We start from the raw sequence: 16528 nt of genomic DNA, 5'->3' as shown, positions 1-16528 counted from the left end.
AGTAGTGGTTGACTCAGGCTGACCAGGAAAGAACACATGAAGAAAAAAGGAAGATGAAAGGAGGAATGACTGCCAATCTGACAGTCAGCAAACTCAACAACTTTTTCTTTCAATTGGCTTTTGATTATATTGACTCCTATCTTTATACCATAAAGGCTTTTTCTGTTATTATTTTTGTTTTGCCTTCAAATTATTTTAGGAAAGACAGGTAAAGACAGATTAGATGTCTTCATCAAAACAGAAGATCATATATTTACACCAATTACCAGAAAACATACTTAAGACAAGTATAGGTATAAGAGAACTCCAGCACAACAAAGACCTATTCAAAGACTAGGAACTAAACACCAGGAGGGAAACATTACTGAGACTAAATGACTCCAAGTCCAATACAGTACTAGTCTTCAGTAAGGCCTTCTCAGTTTTCTTCTGACCATTCTTTTAGCTGAGCACTGGACTAAGAATATTTGTAGCTCAGCCGGTACAGTACTTATTTAGCATGCAAAATGTCCTGGGTTTCATCTCAAAAACTACAACACACAAAAAAGCATACTTGTCTTGCATTTTAGGCATTATATCATGCTGAAAAAAAATTATCTGCATTAAAACCTATGAGTTACATCTGGTAGAGATTTAGCACTGAGTAGGCCTGAGGGAACTGAGAGACTGATGGAGTGAAAAGCTCTACAGGTGTACTAGTAACAGAATTGCTCAAAGTGTCTCCTTCCACTTCATTTTTTTGTAAATATCCACACTAGACTTTACATAACCTAATATGTTCATGATCCGATTATTCTATATAGCAAGTAATTTGCAAATTCCTTTGGAGTATAATGTAACAGATTTACTGTTTATTGTTTACCACCAACAGTTAAACATAAGAACTTAATATTCAAATAATTATCTTACACAACCATCTGGTACACAAAGCAGAAATGATTTCCTCTCTCATAAAAAGGAAGCATATGACACTGAAGGGAGGTCTGAGATGGCCTGTGGATATAAATCAAGTAAGTGAGCACTTGTTGATTTTCGTTCATGGATTTTTACTACAAAGCCCACTGTGAGAAACACATGAAAGACCATATATTTATACCAGTTTTTAAGTATGTATCTGACTCTATAATAAAATAAATAGTTTGTATTAGATTTTTCAGCATTCGAAACACTCATCTCTCAAAAAGCAACAAAATTAAATGTGAATGTCAGTTTTGCTGGTCATCTTCTTTGTCCTGGCACACAATGGGATCCTATGTTCAAGGCCAAAGTGGCTGATGAACACCAGGAGGGAAACACGGTCACTATTCCTCACTGTGCCTGGCCCTCATTGGTACCACCACACTTTCCATCTGGAGGTGTCCTCTTTACCCTCTTTTTTGATTATCTTACTTTTTCAGTTCATGCCATGGTCCCCTTAAGTTTTTATTTTGTGTTCCTCCACTATTCTATAATAGGAAGGAGCCTTTGGGTGCCTCAATGATTGGGCGAGAGGGTTAAAGGGTTCTAAGCACTAAATGAATTTATCAAATCAACTTACTTCAAAGAAAAGAGGGATGAAAGAAAATGTATTCAGGTCACACAAGCAGGTAAGAAAACCTGGCTCCTTTTCATCTACTACACTTGCAACAAAATAGTATTTTTATCTTAATATGTTATCTTAAAATGTTTTTCCCTTATTTCTAAATTTGAAATGATCACTTTTTAGTTACCTAGTCCATTGAAATACTCTCTTTCAAGCTCATTCCTCAGGCCTACCTGCCCCGTTGATGTCAAAGCAAGTGAAGACTGGCTCCCGGCACAAACTTTGCGAATAAACATTCCCTGTAAAGCTTCAATAACTTTGGGTTTATATACTCTGTTGGTATCACCATGGCCAAGTTTGCCTACATACATAAAAAAGAAAACCATATTCAAGTTAGACAAATTTGTCTAAGCCTGTTCTTTTTTTAAGCACTAAAATTAATAAGTACTTTAATTTTTATAGCAAAAATTAGACAGATGTAGAAACTCATTCTTGATAGCAGAGGGCATTAACAAATGAGCATGTCTGTTTCAAGAAAGTTAACCATCAACAACTAATGGCCTTTTGTGTCTTCCTCTCAATCAATAAAAACTACTTTAAAGAGACAGAAAATATTTTTTTATTTCTTTGTCCCCCTTTAAGTCATATAGCTAGCTTTTTCCTTTTTTAGAATTAAAATAAAATGTTTTTAAGATTTATTTTATTTTTAATTGTGTGTGTGAGTGGTGTAGGAGGGGAGGAGAGGGGGAGGGGGAGAGAGAGAGGGAGGGGGAGAGAGGGAAAGGGAGAGAGAGAGAGAGAGAGAGAGAGAGAGAGAGAGAGAGAGAGAGAGAGAGAGAGAGAGAGAGAGAGAGATATCAGAGGTACTGGATCCCCTGGAACTGGAGTTACAATTAGTTGTGAGCCACCTGATGTGGGTGCTGAAATCAAACTCGAGTCCCCAGAAGAGCAGTTCTAGGGAGCATTTTAGCCACTGAGCCATCTTTCTAGCCCTTACTTTTTTTTATTATTATTATTATTATTATTATTATTTTATTTTACAAAACTATTCAGTTCTACATAACAGCCACAGATTCCCTTGTTCTCCCCCTTCCTGCCTCCCTCCCCTTCCCCCCAGCCCACTCCCCATTCCCACCTCCTCCAGAGCAAGGCCCCCCTGAGGACTGCGAACGACCTGATAGACTCAGTCCAGGCAGGTCCAGTCCCCTCCTCCCAGATTGGACTGCTACTTACTTTATTTTTATGAATGTTTGAATATGTACATGTGGGTTCCCAGGGAGGCCAGAGAGAGTATAGAATCACTTGGAGCCACAGTGACAGGTGGTTGCAAGTTGCTTGATGTGCGTGCTAGGAACCAAACTTCTCTGAAAGAGCAGCAAGTGCCCTAACCACTGAGCCATCTCGCCAGTGCCTGTATTTCTAACTTTAAATGTGTTGACGGACTAACTAGGCATTGTAACACAGGCTTGTAATTCTACTGCTCAAAAAGCAGAGGCAGAAGAATAGCTGCAAGTCTAATGTCACACAGCCAGACCCTGTCTTTAAAAAAAGACAGACAGAAAGCCAGGTACTTTAATCCCAGCATTTGGGAAACAGAGGCAGGCGGATCTCTGTGAGTTCAAGACCAGTTTGGTCTACACAGAGAGACCATGTCTCAAAAAAATACATATATAAAAATAAAAAAGATGTTGAGGCCAGCCTGGTCTACACAGTAAACTTCAGGCCAGAAAGGGATACATACACCTTGTTTCAAAAAAGAAAAAAGTGCTTGCAGTTTATAAAGATTCCATACTTCATAAAATAGAAAATGATTGAAAGGAGGAAAATGATTAACATATAAATGTAACCTTGTACAAGTTTGCATTCCCACCAACAGTGAAGGAGTGTTCCCTTTGCTCCACATCCTCTCCAACATTGACTGTTATCAGTGTTTTTGATCATAGCCATTCTGACAGGTGTAAGGTGGTATCTCAGAGTCATTTTGATTTGCATTTCTCTGATGACTAAGGATGTTGAGCATTTCTTTAAATGTCTTTCAGCCATTTGTGATTCTTCTTTTGAGAATTCTCTGTTTAGCTCTTCAGCCCATTTTTTAATTGGATTGTTCAGTATTTTGATGTCTAGTTTCTTGAGTTCTTTATATACTTTGGAGATCAGTCCTCTGTCAGATGTTGGTGGGAATGCAAACTTGTACAACCACTGTGGAAATCAGTATGGCGGTTTCTCAGAAAATTGGGAATCAATCTACCTCAAGACCCAGCCATACCACTCGTGGGCATATACCCAAGGAATGCTAAATCATACCACAAAGATACATGCTCAACTATGTTCATAGCAGCACTATTTGTAATAGCCAGAACCTGGAAACAACCTAAATGCCCGTCAACTGAAGAATGGATTAAGAAAATGTGGTACACAATGAAGTACTACTCAGCAGAGGAAAACAATGACAGTATGAAATTTGCAGGGAAATGGATGGAACTAGAAAAAAATCATCCTGAGTGAGGTAACCCAAACCCAGAAGGACAAACATGGTATGTACTCACTCATAAGTGGATTCTAGATATAAAGCAAAGAACAATCAGACTGCAACCCTCAGAACCAGGGAGGCTATATAGTAGGGGGGGACCCTAGGATGACTGTGGCTTATAATAAGTTTTGGTTTTACTCAATTACTGGGCAAGCCTCAATGAAACATTTCACAATTAGGATAAGAATTCATACTGTATCAAGCTGATAATAGAAAAATAAATTTAAAAAGTGAAAAAAAATAAATGTAACCTTACTAGAAATCAATAAAATATAAATTAAATTATACTATTTTTACCTTAAACTAGTTTTTAAGTTATCATTTTTTTGTTTGGTTTAGTTTTTGTTTTTTGAGACAAGGCCTTGCTAGCCTCTAACTTTCAGCCCTCTTGCCTCAGCCTTGTGAATCCTAGAAGAACAGCGGGAGAGAGGCACCACACCCGGCTAAAATGATCTCTTCATACTTAGTACTGCTGGCCTATGTGTATACGCATTCACACAGAGTAACTAATTAAGTGGACATAAATCTGTTCATTCAGTGCAGAGGTTTCTTTTGCTTTGTCTGTCTTCCTGACAGACTTTCTTGTTTCCCCGTGTTGTGGGGCAAAGAAGGTAAGAGCACTGATTTTAACACTGGGAAAAAAAAAAACTGGGAGACATCTTGCAACTCAACAATGAGAAACTTATTTTATAAATTGTCCTACAGATAATTGTAATAGTACTTTAGGCTTTTTTAAAAATTAGTACAGTGACATGCTTATTGATATCCATAAAATATTGCTACATCAGAGCCAACAAATTATAAAATAACATATATAACCTATATAGGCCTACTTTCGCTTTCAAAACAGACATTTATAAATGTACATATATTTAGCAATCTGTCTACCAATATGTTAACAATAGTTAAAATAACAATTTATTTGGAAGAAAAAATTTTTTGTTTATGTCTGTTCATCTACATTTTAGTTTTTTTTATACAAAACATACATACTTGAAAATTATTTTCTTCTCAATTTTTAAGAAAAAAAAAAAAAAAAAAAAAAAAAGCCCAAAGTTACCAAGTTGTTTTTACATACCATTGTCTCCTCCTCCAAAAGACCACACAGTTCTTCCATCTTTGGACAAAGCAATCGTGTGTGAACTTCCACAAGAAACCTCTCCTACATTGCTAATGTCTTTTACTAATGTTGGAATGTTACGGCTGTTACTGTCTCCATGACCTTAGATAAAACACAGAAATAATGTTAACTCCTTTTCTTCAGTTTCACAAGAGTAATATGCCAGTGGTTACTTTTAAATGCAATTAAATAAAAAAAAGAGAATCATGTCTATCTGCTCTCCCAGGCTCCTAGGTGCTCCCCACATGGGGGAGACAAGCACATTAACAAGTCATCAGGGCATTCTAAGTTTCTGTAACAGTTTACCTTAATCTGCCTAATAACACACCCATGTTAACTTGTTTTCACTGACCAGTACACTATAAACTTCAGGGTCATGATGTTATGTTTCTTATTTCTGAAACTACAACGCCTGGTTACAATGCTTAGAGATTTCATTACATCTTAGATAATAGCACCAGAATCTAGGCAAAATTATCTATAGAAATACAACTAACTTTGAGTTTAAAACTAATAAAATAAATAGCCCATGAACTCTATGCTCACTGGTTCTTAGCAACTGATCATTTCTGCTCTGGGTGAATAATTCCAAATTTTAAAAACTCTTACCTAATCTTCCGAAGTCTCCTTCACCCCATGTATATAATTCGCCATCCTCTGTGACAGCAGCACTATGTCTGTATCCAGCTGATACACAAACAACTACCTGGATTGCACATAAGTAAATATGATAAGCATAGAACTGCTAAAACACATACACACAGGGACATCAAAGGCATTATTACTCACAACTCATGTAGGAGTAGTCATAAGGACCAAGGCTACTGACTAAGCAATTACTTAAGTCCATGTTCTGCTTGATGAGCCCTGAACTCTGGCTTTGACCCAAAGAGGAGAATAACTTTTCTCAATCCAAAAAAGAGACATTGTAATTTCTAGCAAAGACATCAGTCTGATCACTAGCAGGAATGCTATAACATCAATCAAGTCTTTACTGAAGGAGCTGAAGAGAATGCAACAAGAAACAATGGAAACTTTTTAAACCTAAGATTAACATAAAACCTCTAGTCTTTACTGACCAAGGAAAACACATTACATAAAAAGGAACTCAAAAACTACTTGCTATTAACAATATAATTAGAATATAAGCTCACATTAAACTTCTCACAGCCCTTTTTGTCATTGAGAAATTATCTTTGATTAGTATAGTGGTTCTCAACCTTCCTAATGCTGCAATCCTTTAATACAGTTCTTTATGTTGTGGTGACCCCAACCATAAAATTTAGTTGTTACTTCATAACTGTCATTTTTCTACAACTATGAATTATAATGTAAATATCTGTGCTTTCCAATGGTTTTAGGCAACACCTGTAAAAAGGTCATTCAACTCCCCAAATGGGTCACAACCCACACACAGGTTAAGAACCACTGGATTAGTAGAATCAAGGCAGTAAGGACATATAACAATATACCCTGGGGATCACTTATACCTTCTAATACTGATCAATATCATCAGCTACTAAAAAAAATACAGAAAAAGTCAGTACCAATAACTCCCTGCCTTTTTAACTTCCAAAAATAAGAATTTATAAAAAAAAACTTAAATATAAAATTTTTTTAAATGTGAACACCTAATATATTTGCACTGATAAATTCTAAGATTTTTTCATTTGTACATTAACTTAAAATATTGTTACTTTTCCATCATGACATTTAAACTATACTGTTATAGAAAGTGGATATTTAAAAGAATGTAAGTAGAGCAATGGAATTAAGAAAGAAGATATTAGGAGAACTGGAAAATCACAACTGTCTAGAGTAGTTAAGCAGCAGAAGCACCCTAGAGGTCCATATTCAATATCTTTTCAGTCATTATGTTCACTACCTTCAAACTGGCAATCCTAACTGTCTCTATCCAGAATTACAGATGTGTTGCCACACCCAGCACACTCTGTACCTTATCAAATATTTGCTGTTTACAAAGCTGCTTATCAAGTTTACCAAGTGGGATGTTACAAGATCCATTGCCTTTGATGAGTGAGTTGAAATAGTACAAGTCACAACTGTGTGGTATTTATTTTATAGCCATTTGAGAATGTCTCATAATGGGAAAATTTTTATTATATGTATTCTGTTATAAAATTTAAAATCTTAAAACAGAGAAATCGCATAAGTCTGTAAAGAAAAGATAAACAAAAACAAAAAGTTCTGGAACCAATTATTTCAATGAGACTCTTGACAATGCCTTAACCACTCTGAATGCCTCATCATTCAAGGACTAGAGAGGTGGCTCACTCCAGAGAGTGTTTGTCATGAAAACATATGAACCCAAGTCCAGTCACCAGGACTCATGTAAAAGCCAGAAGTGGTGGCACAAGTTTGTAATCCCAGGGCTGGAACTGAGGAGAGAAGAGGACCCCTGGGCTCAATGGCCAGCCAGCTTAGCTTAACTGCTGAGATCCTGTCTCAAAAAACAAGGTAGACAAACTGGAGAGATGGCTGAGCTGTAAAGAGTTTGCTGCTCTTGCAGAGAACCTTGGTTTGGTTTCTGCCACCTGTCGAGTTCCAAAAAATCTGACATCCTCTTCTGGCCTCCTTAGGCATCAGGGGTAGGGGTGTGTGTGTGTGTGTGTGTGTGTGTGTGTGTGTGTGTGTGTGTGTGTGTGTGTGTGTGTGTGTGTGTGTGTGTGTATGTGTGTGTGTGTGTGTATGCACATGCTTGTGCGCGCACATGCATACACACACACACACACACACACACACACACACACACAGTATGCACACATATGTGCAGACAAAACACCCCAATGCATAAATCTTTTTTGTTTGTTAGTTTTCTGAGACAAGGTTAATCTGTGTAGTCCTGACTGTTATTGAACTCACTCTGTAGACCAAGCTGGCCCCAAACTCACAAGAGATCCGCCTGCCTCTGCCTCCCGAATGCTGGGATTAAAGGCATGTGCCACCACCGCCTAACAAAATAAATCTTTTTTAAAAGATATATATTTGTTATTTTTTTCATTATAGGGGGAGGGCAAGTGCATGTGGATATAAGTACCTATGGAGGCCAGAGACACTGCTCCCCCTTGGAGTTGGTATTACAGGGTAGTTGTGAGCTGCCTGATTGGGTACTAGGAACAAGAAGATGGGTCTTTTGAAGAGCAGCATGCATGCTTAGCCACTGAGCCATCTCTCCAGCCTTCCCCCCAAAAAAAATAAATCTTAAAAAGTGCTATCTCTCCAGCCTCCCAAAAAAAATAAATCTTAAAAAGTGGAATGCTGTCCTAGAAACAACACCCAAGGTTGATCTCACATGCGCTCCACACGTAAAGAACTAAAGTTGAAATTAAAAAGAACTAAAATTGAATGACACATGTAAATGCATTCTATAACCTATAAAACAGATACACAAAAAGATAAGACAAAGTGGTAGACAAAAGGTGACTCAGAAAAAAATGTATCAAAACTCAACCAATATTGTCCATTACTACACCAATGAATCTGATTCTTTGTAAACCACAAGAGAGCACATACCTTTCCCTGCAGAGGGCCCTGGATAAGCTTGGGGTATTTCTGGGTTGAACTATTTCCATGTCCCAGTTTCCCATAATCACCATCTCCCCAGCTGAAGACTTCACCTTCTGTAGTAAAAGCTAAAGTGTGACCATCGGAGCCTTTAGATGATGAAACTTTTTTAATGGACCGGTGAGGCTCAAAAGTTAACTTTTTTAAAGTAGACTGATTATTGGAATCTCCAAGGCCCAGTCTCCCATAGCTGCCTTTCCCACAAGCTCTGACAGAGCCATCCGTAGAAATGACAAAAGTGCAATACTGTCCAGCTTCAATCTACAAAAGAACAACAGAATCTTAAGTTAGAAAATGTTTTGAGAGAGACAAGTATGCAAAACATCCACACACATAAAACTAAGCAAATCAAATCTCAAAAAAAAAAAAAAACCTAAAAGATGAAAAAACAAAGTAAAAATTATATCCTCCTCTTATAATTGGAGAAGGGAAAAAAATTCCTACAAATTCTCTAAGAGTCTATTAAAGCAAGAATCATTCACATAAAAACGTATGTTCACATATTCTATACTCATAAGGAAAAAATACAATTTAATGAAAATAAAACAAAGCTTTACACTGGACTACAAATATAAAGTAGGAAAAAAGTGATCATAAGACAATGAAATGCCAATCTCAAAAAAGGAAAAATCCAGTTCTTATTAAGTACTACTTGTGTTGAATATAATAATAAAACCTAATGCCATTCATTAGCTTATTTATTTATTGTTATTTTATTTTATTTATTTATTTTTAGGATTTGGTTATTTTGAAACAAGGTCTCAATTGGTAGTGCTAGTTGGCCTGGAATTCATTATGTGACTCTGTCTCCTGAGTAGTAGCATTAAAGGTGTTTACCACCAAACCCTGCCTCACTAGACTTTTTCAAAATCTAGGTCTCAATTTAATATTTTGAATGTAGAAATGGTGTCAAAGATATGAAAAAATGTATTTTTCTGTTAAAATGAAGAACTGATGTGATATAGAAATAACATAGATAAATGCTCAATCAAGCTTTTTGTTTGTTTGTTTGTTTTTGTTTTTGTTTTTAAAGACAAGATTTCTCTGTGTAACAGCATTGGCTGTTCTGGAACTCACTTTGTAGACTGGCCTCAAACTCACAGAGATCTGCCAGGCTCTGCCTCCCAAGTGCTGGGACAAAAGCATGCACCATCACGCCCAGCTTCAATCAAGAATTTTTACTCATTGAAAAATATACTCAACATTACTTATGGCACAGAAGTATACACGTACACACACACACACATCCCATCATCTATCAGTTCACAAAGAACACAGAGAACTTACGGTCTGAGCATCAGAGAAGCTGGGAGCCAGTTTCGGTTGTAGAATTTTCTCCTGTGTGCCTTCTACCAACTGATGGCTGCTATTGCTGCCCCAGACATAGACTTCACAGGTTTCAGAGACGATGGGAGCATCGCCAGTCTGAATGCTGTCTGGGCTAGCACATGTTCTCGAGTAGTCAGAAGCCATTCTACAAACCTATTAAAAATTTAAATATACAAAATAACCAATATGTTATCAGTCTAGTTTTACATATTCTCTGAAATTATTCTTAACTTCTAATACTCTAAGCTACTCATATCTAACATCATATCCAGCTTTAAATACAGAGAGCTAGAATATTTACTAGCACAGAATAAATCACTAAAATGGGAAGAGGTAAATACACAATCAAGCCTTCTTAAATAAAAGTGTTATCACATACACTTTACAGAAAAATCAAAGTTCATAAAGACAAAGTAGGAGAAAAAAAAAACACTGATAAATCACCTTGACACAATGTTACCTTTTTCATATGCACATTCTTTAACACAGTCATTATAGTAAATACAGAAGTGACAAATGACATTCATACAAAACTTTCTGCCCACTCTTCAAGATTGAATAGACAATAATCCATCTAATATTAAAATCACAATTGACCACTTTCCTCTAATGGTCATTTAAATCCTTTATCTTCGTTATGTAGGCCATTTTTAAGAATCTGCAATTAGGCCAGGCATGGTGATGGACACCTTTAATCCTAGCACCTTTAATCGGGAGGCAATATCAGGCAGATCTCTATGAGACCAGCCTGGTCTACATGGTGAGTCCCAGGATAGCCAGAGCTACTAAATGAGACCTTGGAGACCTTGTCTCAAAAAAGAGTATATAACTGTATTTTGTTAACTTCCTTAATAGGGAATCTCAGAAATGGGATTATATACACAAAAAAGACTGTCTTATGATTCTTGGACCTCTATACCAACTTGCCTTCTAAAATGGTTCCATAGTATTTGGTCACCAGTGTTGCATAAATGGAGGACTGTCCTGAAAACAGTGATAGCCTATAACAACGTGATACACAAATGTATATAAAATCTAAGTCACAGCTTACTTGCAATGCTTTTTTAAAAAAGTAAGCTCCTCAACCAAAGCATAGGACCAAAGGTAACCTTCTGACTGCCCCAACCAAGGAATATATCAGATTATCAGTCTCACTACAAACACGCTAATATTGTATATTAAGGTTTAAAGTATCTTGCAAATTGATGCTGCAGGAAAGAGAAATGCCATTATTTTAACTTCACATCTTCTATCAGTAGAGCTAAAATTAACCCCTCTATTTGCTTTCTATATTTTCTGATATCAACTAACTTTTGCCCAACTGATTTTTTTACTAATGCACATAGACTCAATACAATAAACATATTATCTATCCTTGATTCATAAGCTGGCTTTCTGGAGCCCATTACCTATGGTGGGATGCCTTGCTCAGCCTTCATGCAGGAAGGAGGGGCTTGGTCCTGCCTCAACTGAATGTACCAGGCTTTGTTGACTCCCTATGGGAGGCCTTACCCTTTTGGAGGAGGGGATGGAAGGGTGGATTGGATTGGCAGGTGAGGGTTGGGGAGAGTGAGGGGGGAGGCTGGGATGGAGTGGGAGGAGGGATGAAAGAGGGATCTGTGGTTGGTATGTAAAATGAATTAAAATTTTTCTTAAATAAAAAACAATAAACAGAACTATGACTGTAATTATTGTCAATTTATTTGTTTAAGGGTTTTTAAATAAATAAAACAAAGAAAAATCCTAAAGAGCTAATATGTGTTTATCAGCATATTAAATGGAAAGGGAGAGAAGAATTTCCCTCAGAACCTTTAAATATAACGCAAAGTAATAGAGTAAGTATGATTGACAAGGCTTTCCTAGTGAACAAGGGGACAATTCTGAGGACATATAATTGCTGGTTTCTAATAGAGGACCTAGAATTTCACTGAAGACAAAAGGAGGTAGCAAAAGAGTAGAATTGGTCATTTATAAATACCACTGTGATGAAGTCCTTCCTTGCTTTCTCCAAAAAAGGGGGGGCGGTAAAAAGAAAACTAGAAAAAATATTCATGAGGTTTAAAAACACATTTTTAAAGTAATTTAAAGTAAAGCTGGAAGATGGTTGATAAGCAGGATTCTGTAAAAACCAAATAACAGAACCAGCAGCAACCTGATTCTCTAAACACTTCCAAATCTGCAGAGAAAAACTGAAGCCCCTATTTAACACTCATAATAAATTATGTGTGACTCCAAAAACCATGAACTAAAAGTAGGTGATCACAAAGCACCACAAATATGCACACAGTATTGCCATCCATACAGGAGGAAGCAATAGTGGGCCTGGCAGACCGCAGAACAAGAAGCCTACAACGGTCAGTTGGGTACATTAGGAAGAGCAATAGGCCAATCGAGGAAAACTAGTTATACCGTGGGAAAGTCCTGCCCTTTACACAGCAAACAAGACTAAGGGCTGCAGAAAACTAAGTTTTAAATGTCCTGGGTTCATCTAGCTCTTGTAATAAAAAAATAAATAAAATAAAAAACCAGCCAGGACTCCCTCCCAGGACAGAGCCCAGTGCCAAGGGGAAACTACTGGAGTAGACTGAAAGTGCATGGGATAGGAACAACAGAGAAAAGATGGAGAAAGAAGATGAAAGTGAAAGAGAAGACTGGGAAAACACCACTGTTTTAAACATTATACAAGAATAGGGAAAAGAAAAAAACTGCTACCTTGAATCCCAATCCATTCTAAAGTTCAGGAAAACTAATTTCACATGAAGGTAAGTAAGAAGAACGTTCTGATAAACTTGATCAGTGTGATCATAGTGATGGCTGGCTGTAATCCCAAAGCCCAAGAGACTAAGACAGGAGGATAACGAGTTTGGAGTCAGCCTGGGTCATAGACCCTGTTTCAAAAAACAAAAAGAAGAAACATGGGGTGAGAGGACCCAATGGAGGAGAAGGAGGGTAGATGGGGGGGGGGGAGGAACAAAGAGAGGATAGAGGAAAGGAGGAAGAGATGGAATACATCCCCATAATAAAAATATGACCAAAAAACACACCCCCAACAGAAAATTGTGGCCTACTCCAAGCCAAAAGGGATTAAGAAAATCAAACAATGAGTGAAAGAAAAACACAAATCTGAATTTAAAATGCTCATGTGAAAACAAGAAACCAAGGTGCTTGGCTCTAAATAGGACTGACATATCACACCTCTCCAGCCAAGGTTCAGAGTCTTCACTGAAGGGAAGATAAGATTGTAAGAACCAGAGGTGCTGAATAACTTCAAGGGAAACTTTTCTGAACAAAACAGGACAGTTACACATAGGAACTCATGGGGACTGTGACAGCATGCATAAGATTTGCCCAGCACAAACTAGACAAAAATTCTTGCATGAAGAGGGACAGATGGGCATGAAATCCGACCTCTAGCTGAGGAACTAATGGACATTTGATAACTTCTGGGAGAGGGAGTCAGTTCCCTTTAATGATGTCAACTATTAAATAGGTCAATCAAACTCCAAAGCAAGCCTCACTTCTAAGAGTAGTTGGGCAACATAAACTGGACTTTGTGGATTAGAAAAAAAAGGTAATATTCAAAATTGCGTGAGTAGGAAAGTGAGGGGTAAGTGGGTAGCTCTAGAAGGAGTTGGGGGAGGGGGAAATATGATCAAAGTACCTCTTATGATAGTCTCAAAGAATAAAAAAATATTATTTTAAAATTTTTAGAAGAATGAAGTAAAAATGTTTAACATTAAAAATGAAGACGAAAGCCAGGTGGTGGTGGCACAGGCCTATAATCTCAGCACTCAGGAGGCAGAGGCAGGTGGATCTCTGTGAGTTTGAGGCCAGCCTGGGTTACAGAGTGAGTTCCAGGAGAGGCGCCCAGGCTACACAGAGAAACCCTGTCTCAACCCCCCCCCCAAAAAAAATATACAATAGTAAATAAAAATAGTATGGGGCAGAGAGATGCTCAGCCGTTAAGAGCACTTTCTGACCCTCTAGAGAACCAGAATTTAGTTTCCAGTACCCACACTGGACCACAATAACCGCAGCACCAGGGGATCCAATGCCTTCCTCTGGTCTCTATAGGCACCCACACACATGGCATACATTCACATGACAAACACATACATAGATAAATGAAAATAAGTCTTTTTAAAATTAGCAGACAGCCGGGCGGTGGTGGCGCACGCCTTTAATCTCAGCACTCGGGAGGCAGAGCCAGGCGGATCTCTGTGAGTTTGAGGCCAGCCTGGGCTACCAAGTGAGTTCCAGGAAAGGCACAAAGCTACACAGAGAAAATCTGTCTCGAAAAACAAAACAAAAAAAAAAATTAGCAAACAATGCTTTATGAGTAATGAAAAGATAAAAACGTTTTAGAAATGAAAAATAAACTAAGAAAGTTTTGTTTTGGTTTGTTTTCAATAAAAGGTGACAAAGCTAGGTAAAAGACTAACATAAAACAGAAATTCCTCCCCAAAAAGAAACCAAGTAAAAGGAGTAAAGATAATATGAAAAACTATAATTTAGGAGCCGGGCGGTGGTGGCGCACGCCTTTAATCCCAGCACTCGGGAGGCAGAGCCAGGCGGATCTCTGTGAGTTCGAGGCCAGCCTGGGCTACCAAGTGAGCTCCAGGAAAGGCGCAAAGCTACACAGAGAAACCCTGTCTCGAAAAACCAAAAAAAAAAAAAAAAAAAAAAAAAACTATAATTTAGGGATACTTTTTCTGAAATAAAGAGATCTGAAACTACATACTGAATTATCATATTTCTAAGATTATTATCCTAGAATAAATAACATCACCATGTATTCTAGTAAAACTAGTGATCTTTAAAGGAAAAAACCCTTTCTTTCAATTGCTTCTTATCAAAATAAGCATATGACTCTCACGGAAAAAAAAAAAATCTTCAGACTTTGACATCTATGCCAAAAGAAACATATTTAAGATCTACTAGAAAAGATAATGTGGACCAATGATTCTATCAAAAGCAGTTTTAAAGAATAAAGTGCACAGCAGTTATCAGCATGTAAGAACTCAAGAAGCCAATCTTCTTATTCCTTTGCACCGTTATTGACAGTCTAGACAACAGGCTTCAAAGTCACAAAGAATAGAGAGGCTGGTGGGACTAACACTGAATGAGGGTCAAAAGACAGAGACTTTGGAATGGCTATAAACATGGGTGAAGCACAAAAAAAAAGTGGTTTTTAGTAACCACATGGCAGTTGTTATTTGTGTGTGCTCACACATCTGTGTAATGTGTAACAGGTTTTAAAAAAGGATATTCTATTTCTGTGATCCTTATATTCTTGAGAATCAATAATCTCCATTTGAAGGAAAAAAGACATAACTGTAATATAGGAAAGATTAAGTAAGCATCAGTAGCTCTGAATCTCAATGTATCAGTATGAACTCAGAAGGCATTTTGGCTTTAAATCAATATATTAATCCATGCCCCTCCCCTCCCCCCAACTCATTTTCATTCTCCCTCCCCACTCTTCTCTCTCTCTGTAGCTAGGTCCACTACAAAATAGCCTAGAAAGATCAAATCAATAGTGAGTAAGCATCTCTAACACCCTGATTGTGGCTGAAAAAATCAACTTTCTCAATAGAAGAAGCCAGCAAATTTGAGGGGAGATGGCTAGCCAACTGCCTAGTGAAAGAAGTATATGTACATAAGCCAGAAACGACATAATGTATAAGACAGCAAAAAAGGTATCAAAGATTAGCAGCCTCATGTCAGAAGAACCCAGGAACAATCTCAAAGAGACTACCATCTTGAAGAGACTATTAGCCAAAATGAAGCAATATACCATATAATAACTCCACAGACAAAACTCAGAGATTCAAACCTAAGAGTTTATATGGATAATTTTAAATGAAGTTAACTGGTCAAGTTTGTAGTATGATAGGGGTAGCAATTCATTCAACTGAAAACTAGTTAATAAAAAGTGAATGGAGAATTGGGTGGCATACACTTTGGAGGAAGAGGTAGGTGGATTTCTATGAGTTTGAGACAGCCTGGTTTACAAGGTGAGTGCAAGACATCCAGGGCTGCTACACAGAGAATTCCTGTCTTAAAACCCCATCCCCGGCCGGGCGGTGGTGGCGCACGCCTTTAATCCCAGCACTCGGGAGGCAGAGCCAGGTGGATCTCTGTGAGTTCGAGGCCAGCCTGGGCTACCAAGTGAGATCCAGGACAGGCGCAAAGCTACACAGAGAAACCCTGTCTCAAAAAACCAAAAAAAAAAAAAAAAAAACCCCATCCCCAAAAGAAGTGAATGGGAGAATCGAGCATTTATTCTGCTTTTTCTATATAAACTAGCAGAACAATCAGTTGATAAAGGAAGCAATTCTCTAAAAAGTATTCCAACTAATAACTGGAGAAGAGAAAAAATAGAATTAGAATATCATATAACCACCAATACCCCAAAAAAGGGGATATGAACACATAGATT

General features: G+C 37.6%; 1 protein-coding gene across 22 annotated transcripts in view; it reads right to left on the bottom strand.

Annotated features, from left to right (window-relative positions):
• Herc1 (HECT and RLD domain containing E3 ubiquitin protein ligase family member 1) overlaps positions 1-16528 on the bottom strand; it is a 163870-nt gene that overhangs the window by 115591 nt on the left and 31751 nt on the right. For all 22 annotated transcript variants that reach the window (XM_076576547.1, XM_076576558.1, XM_076576562.1 and 19 more), the window contains exons 4-8: positions 10045-10239; positions 8707-9018; positions 5782-5878; positions 5131-5274; positions 1756-1883 (exon numbers count right to left, since the gene is read on the bottom strand). In XM_076576547.1, the coding sequence (XP_076432662.1) occupies positions 1756-1883; positions 5131-5274; positions 5782-5878; positions 8707-9018; positions 10045-10239 (876 nt within the window). The remainder of the gene's footprint in view (positions 1-1755; positions 1884-5130; positions 5275-5781; positions 5879-8706; positions 9019-10044; positions 10240-16528) is intronic.

This window comes from Peromyscus maniculatus, chromosome 7 (genome assembly GCF_049852395.1).
Source record: "Peromyscus maniculatus bairdii isolate BWxNUB_F1_BW_parent chromosome 7, HU_Pman_BW_mat_3.1, whole genome shotgun sequence".
Classification (NCBI taxonomy): Eukaryota; Metazoa; Chordata; class Mammalia; order Rodentia; family Cricetidae; genus Peromyscus; species Peromyscus maniculatus.
Note: the sequence above shows the minus strand (reverse complement) of the source record. Positions and strands in the feature narration are given on the sequence as shown.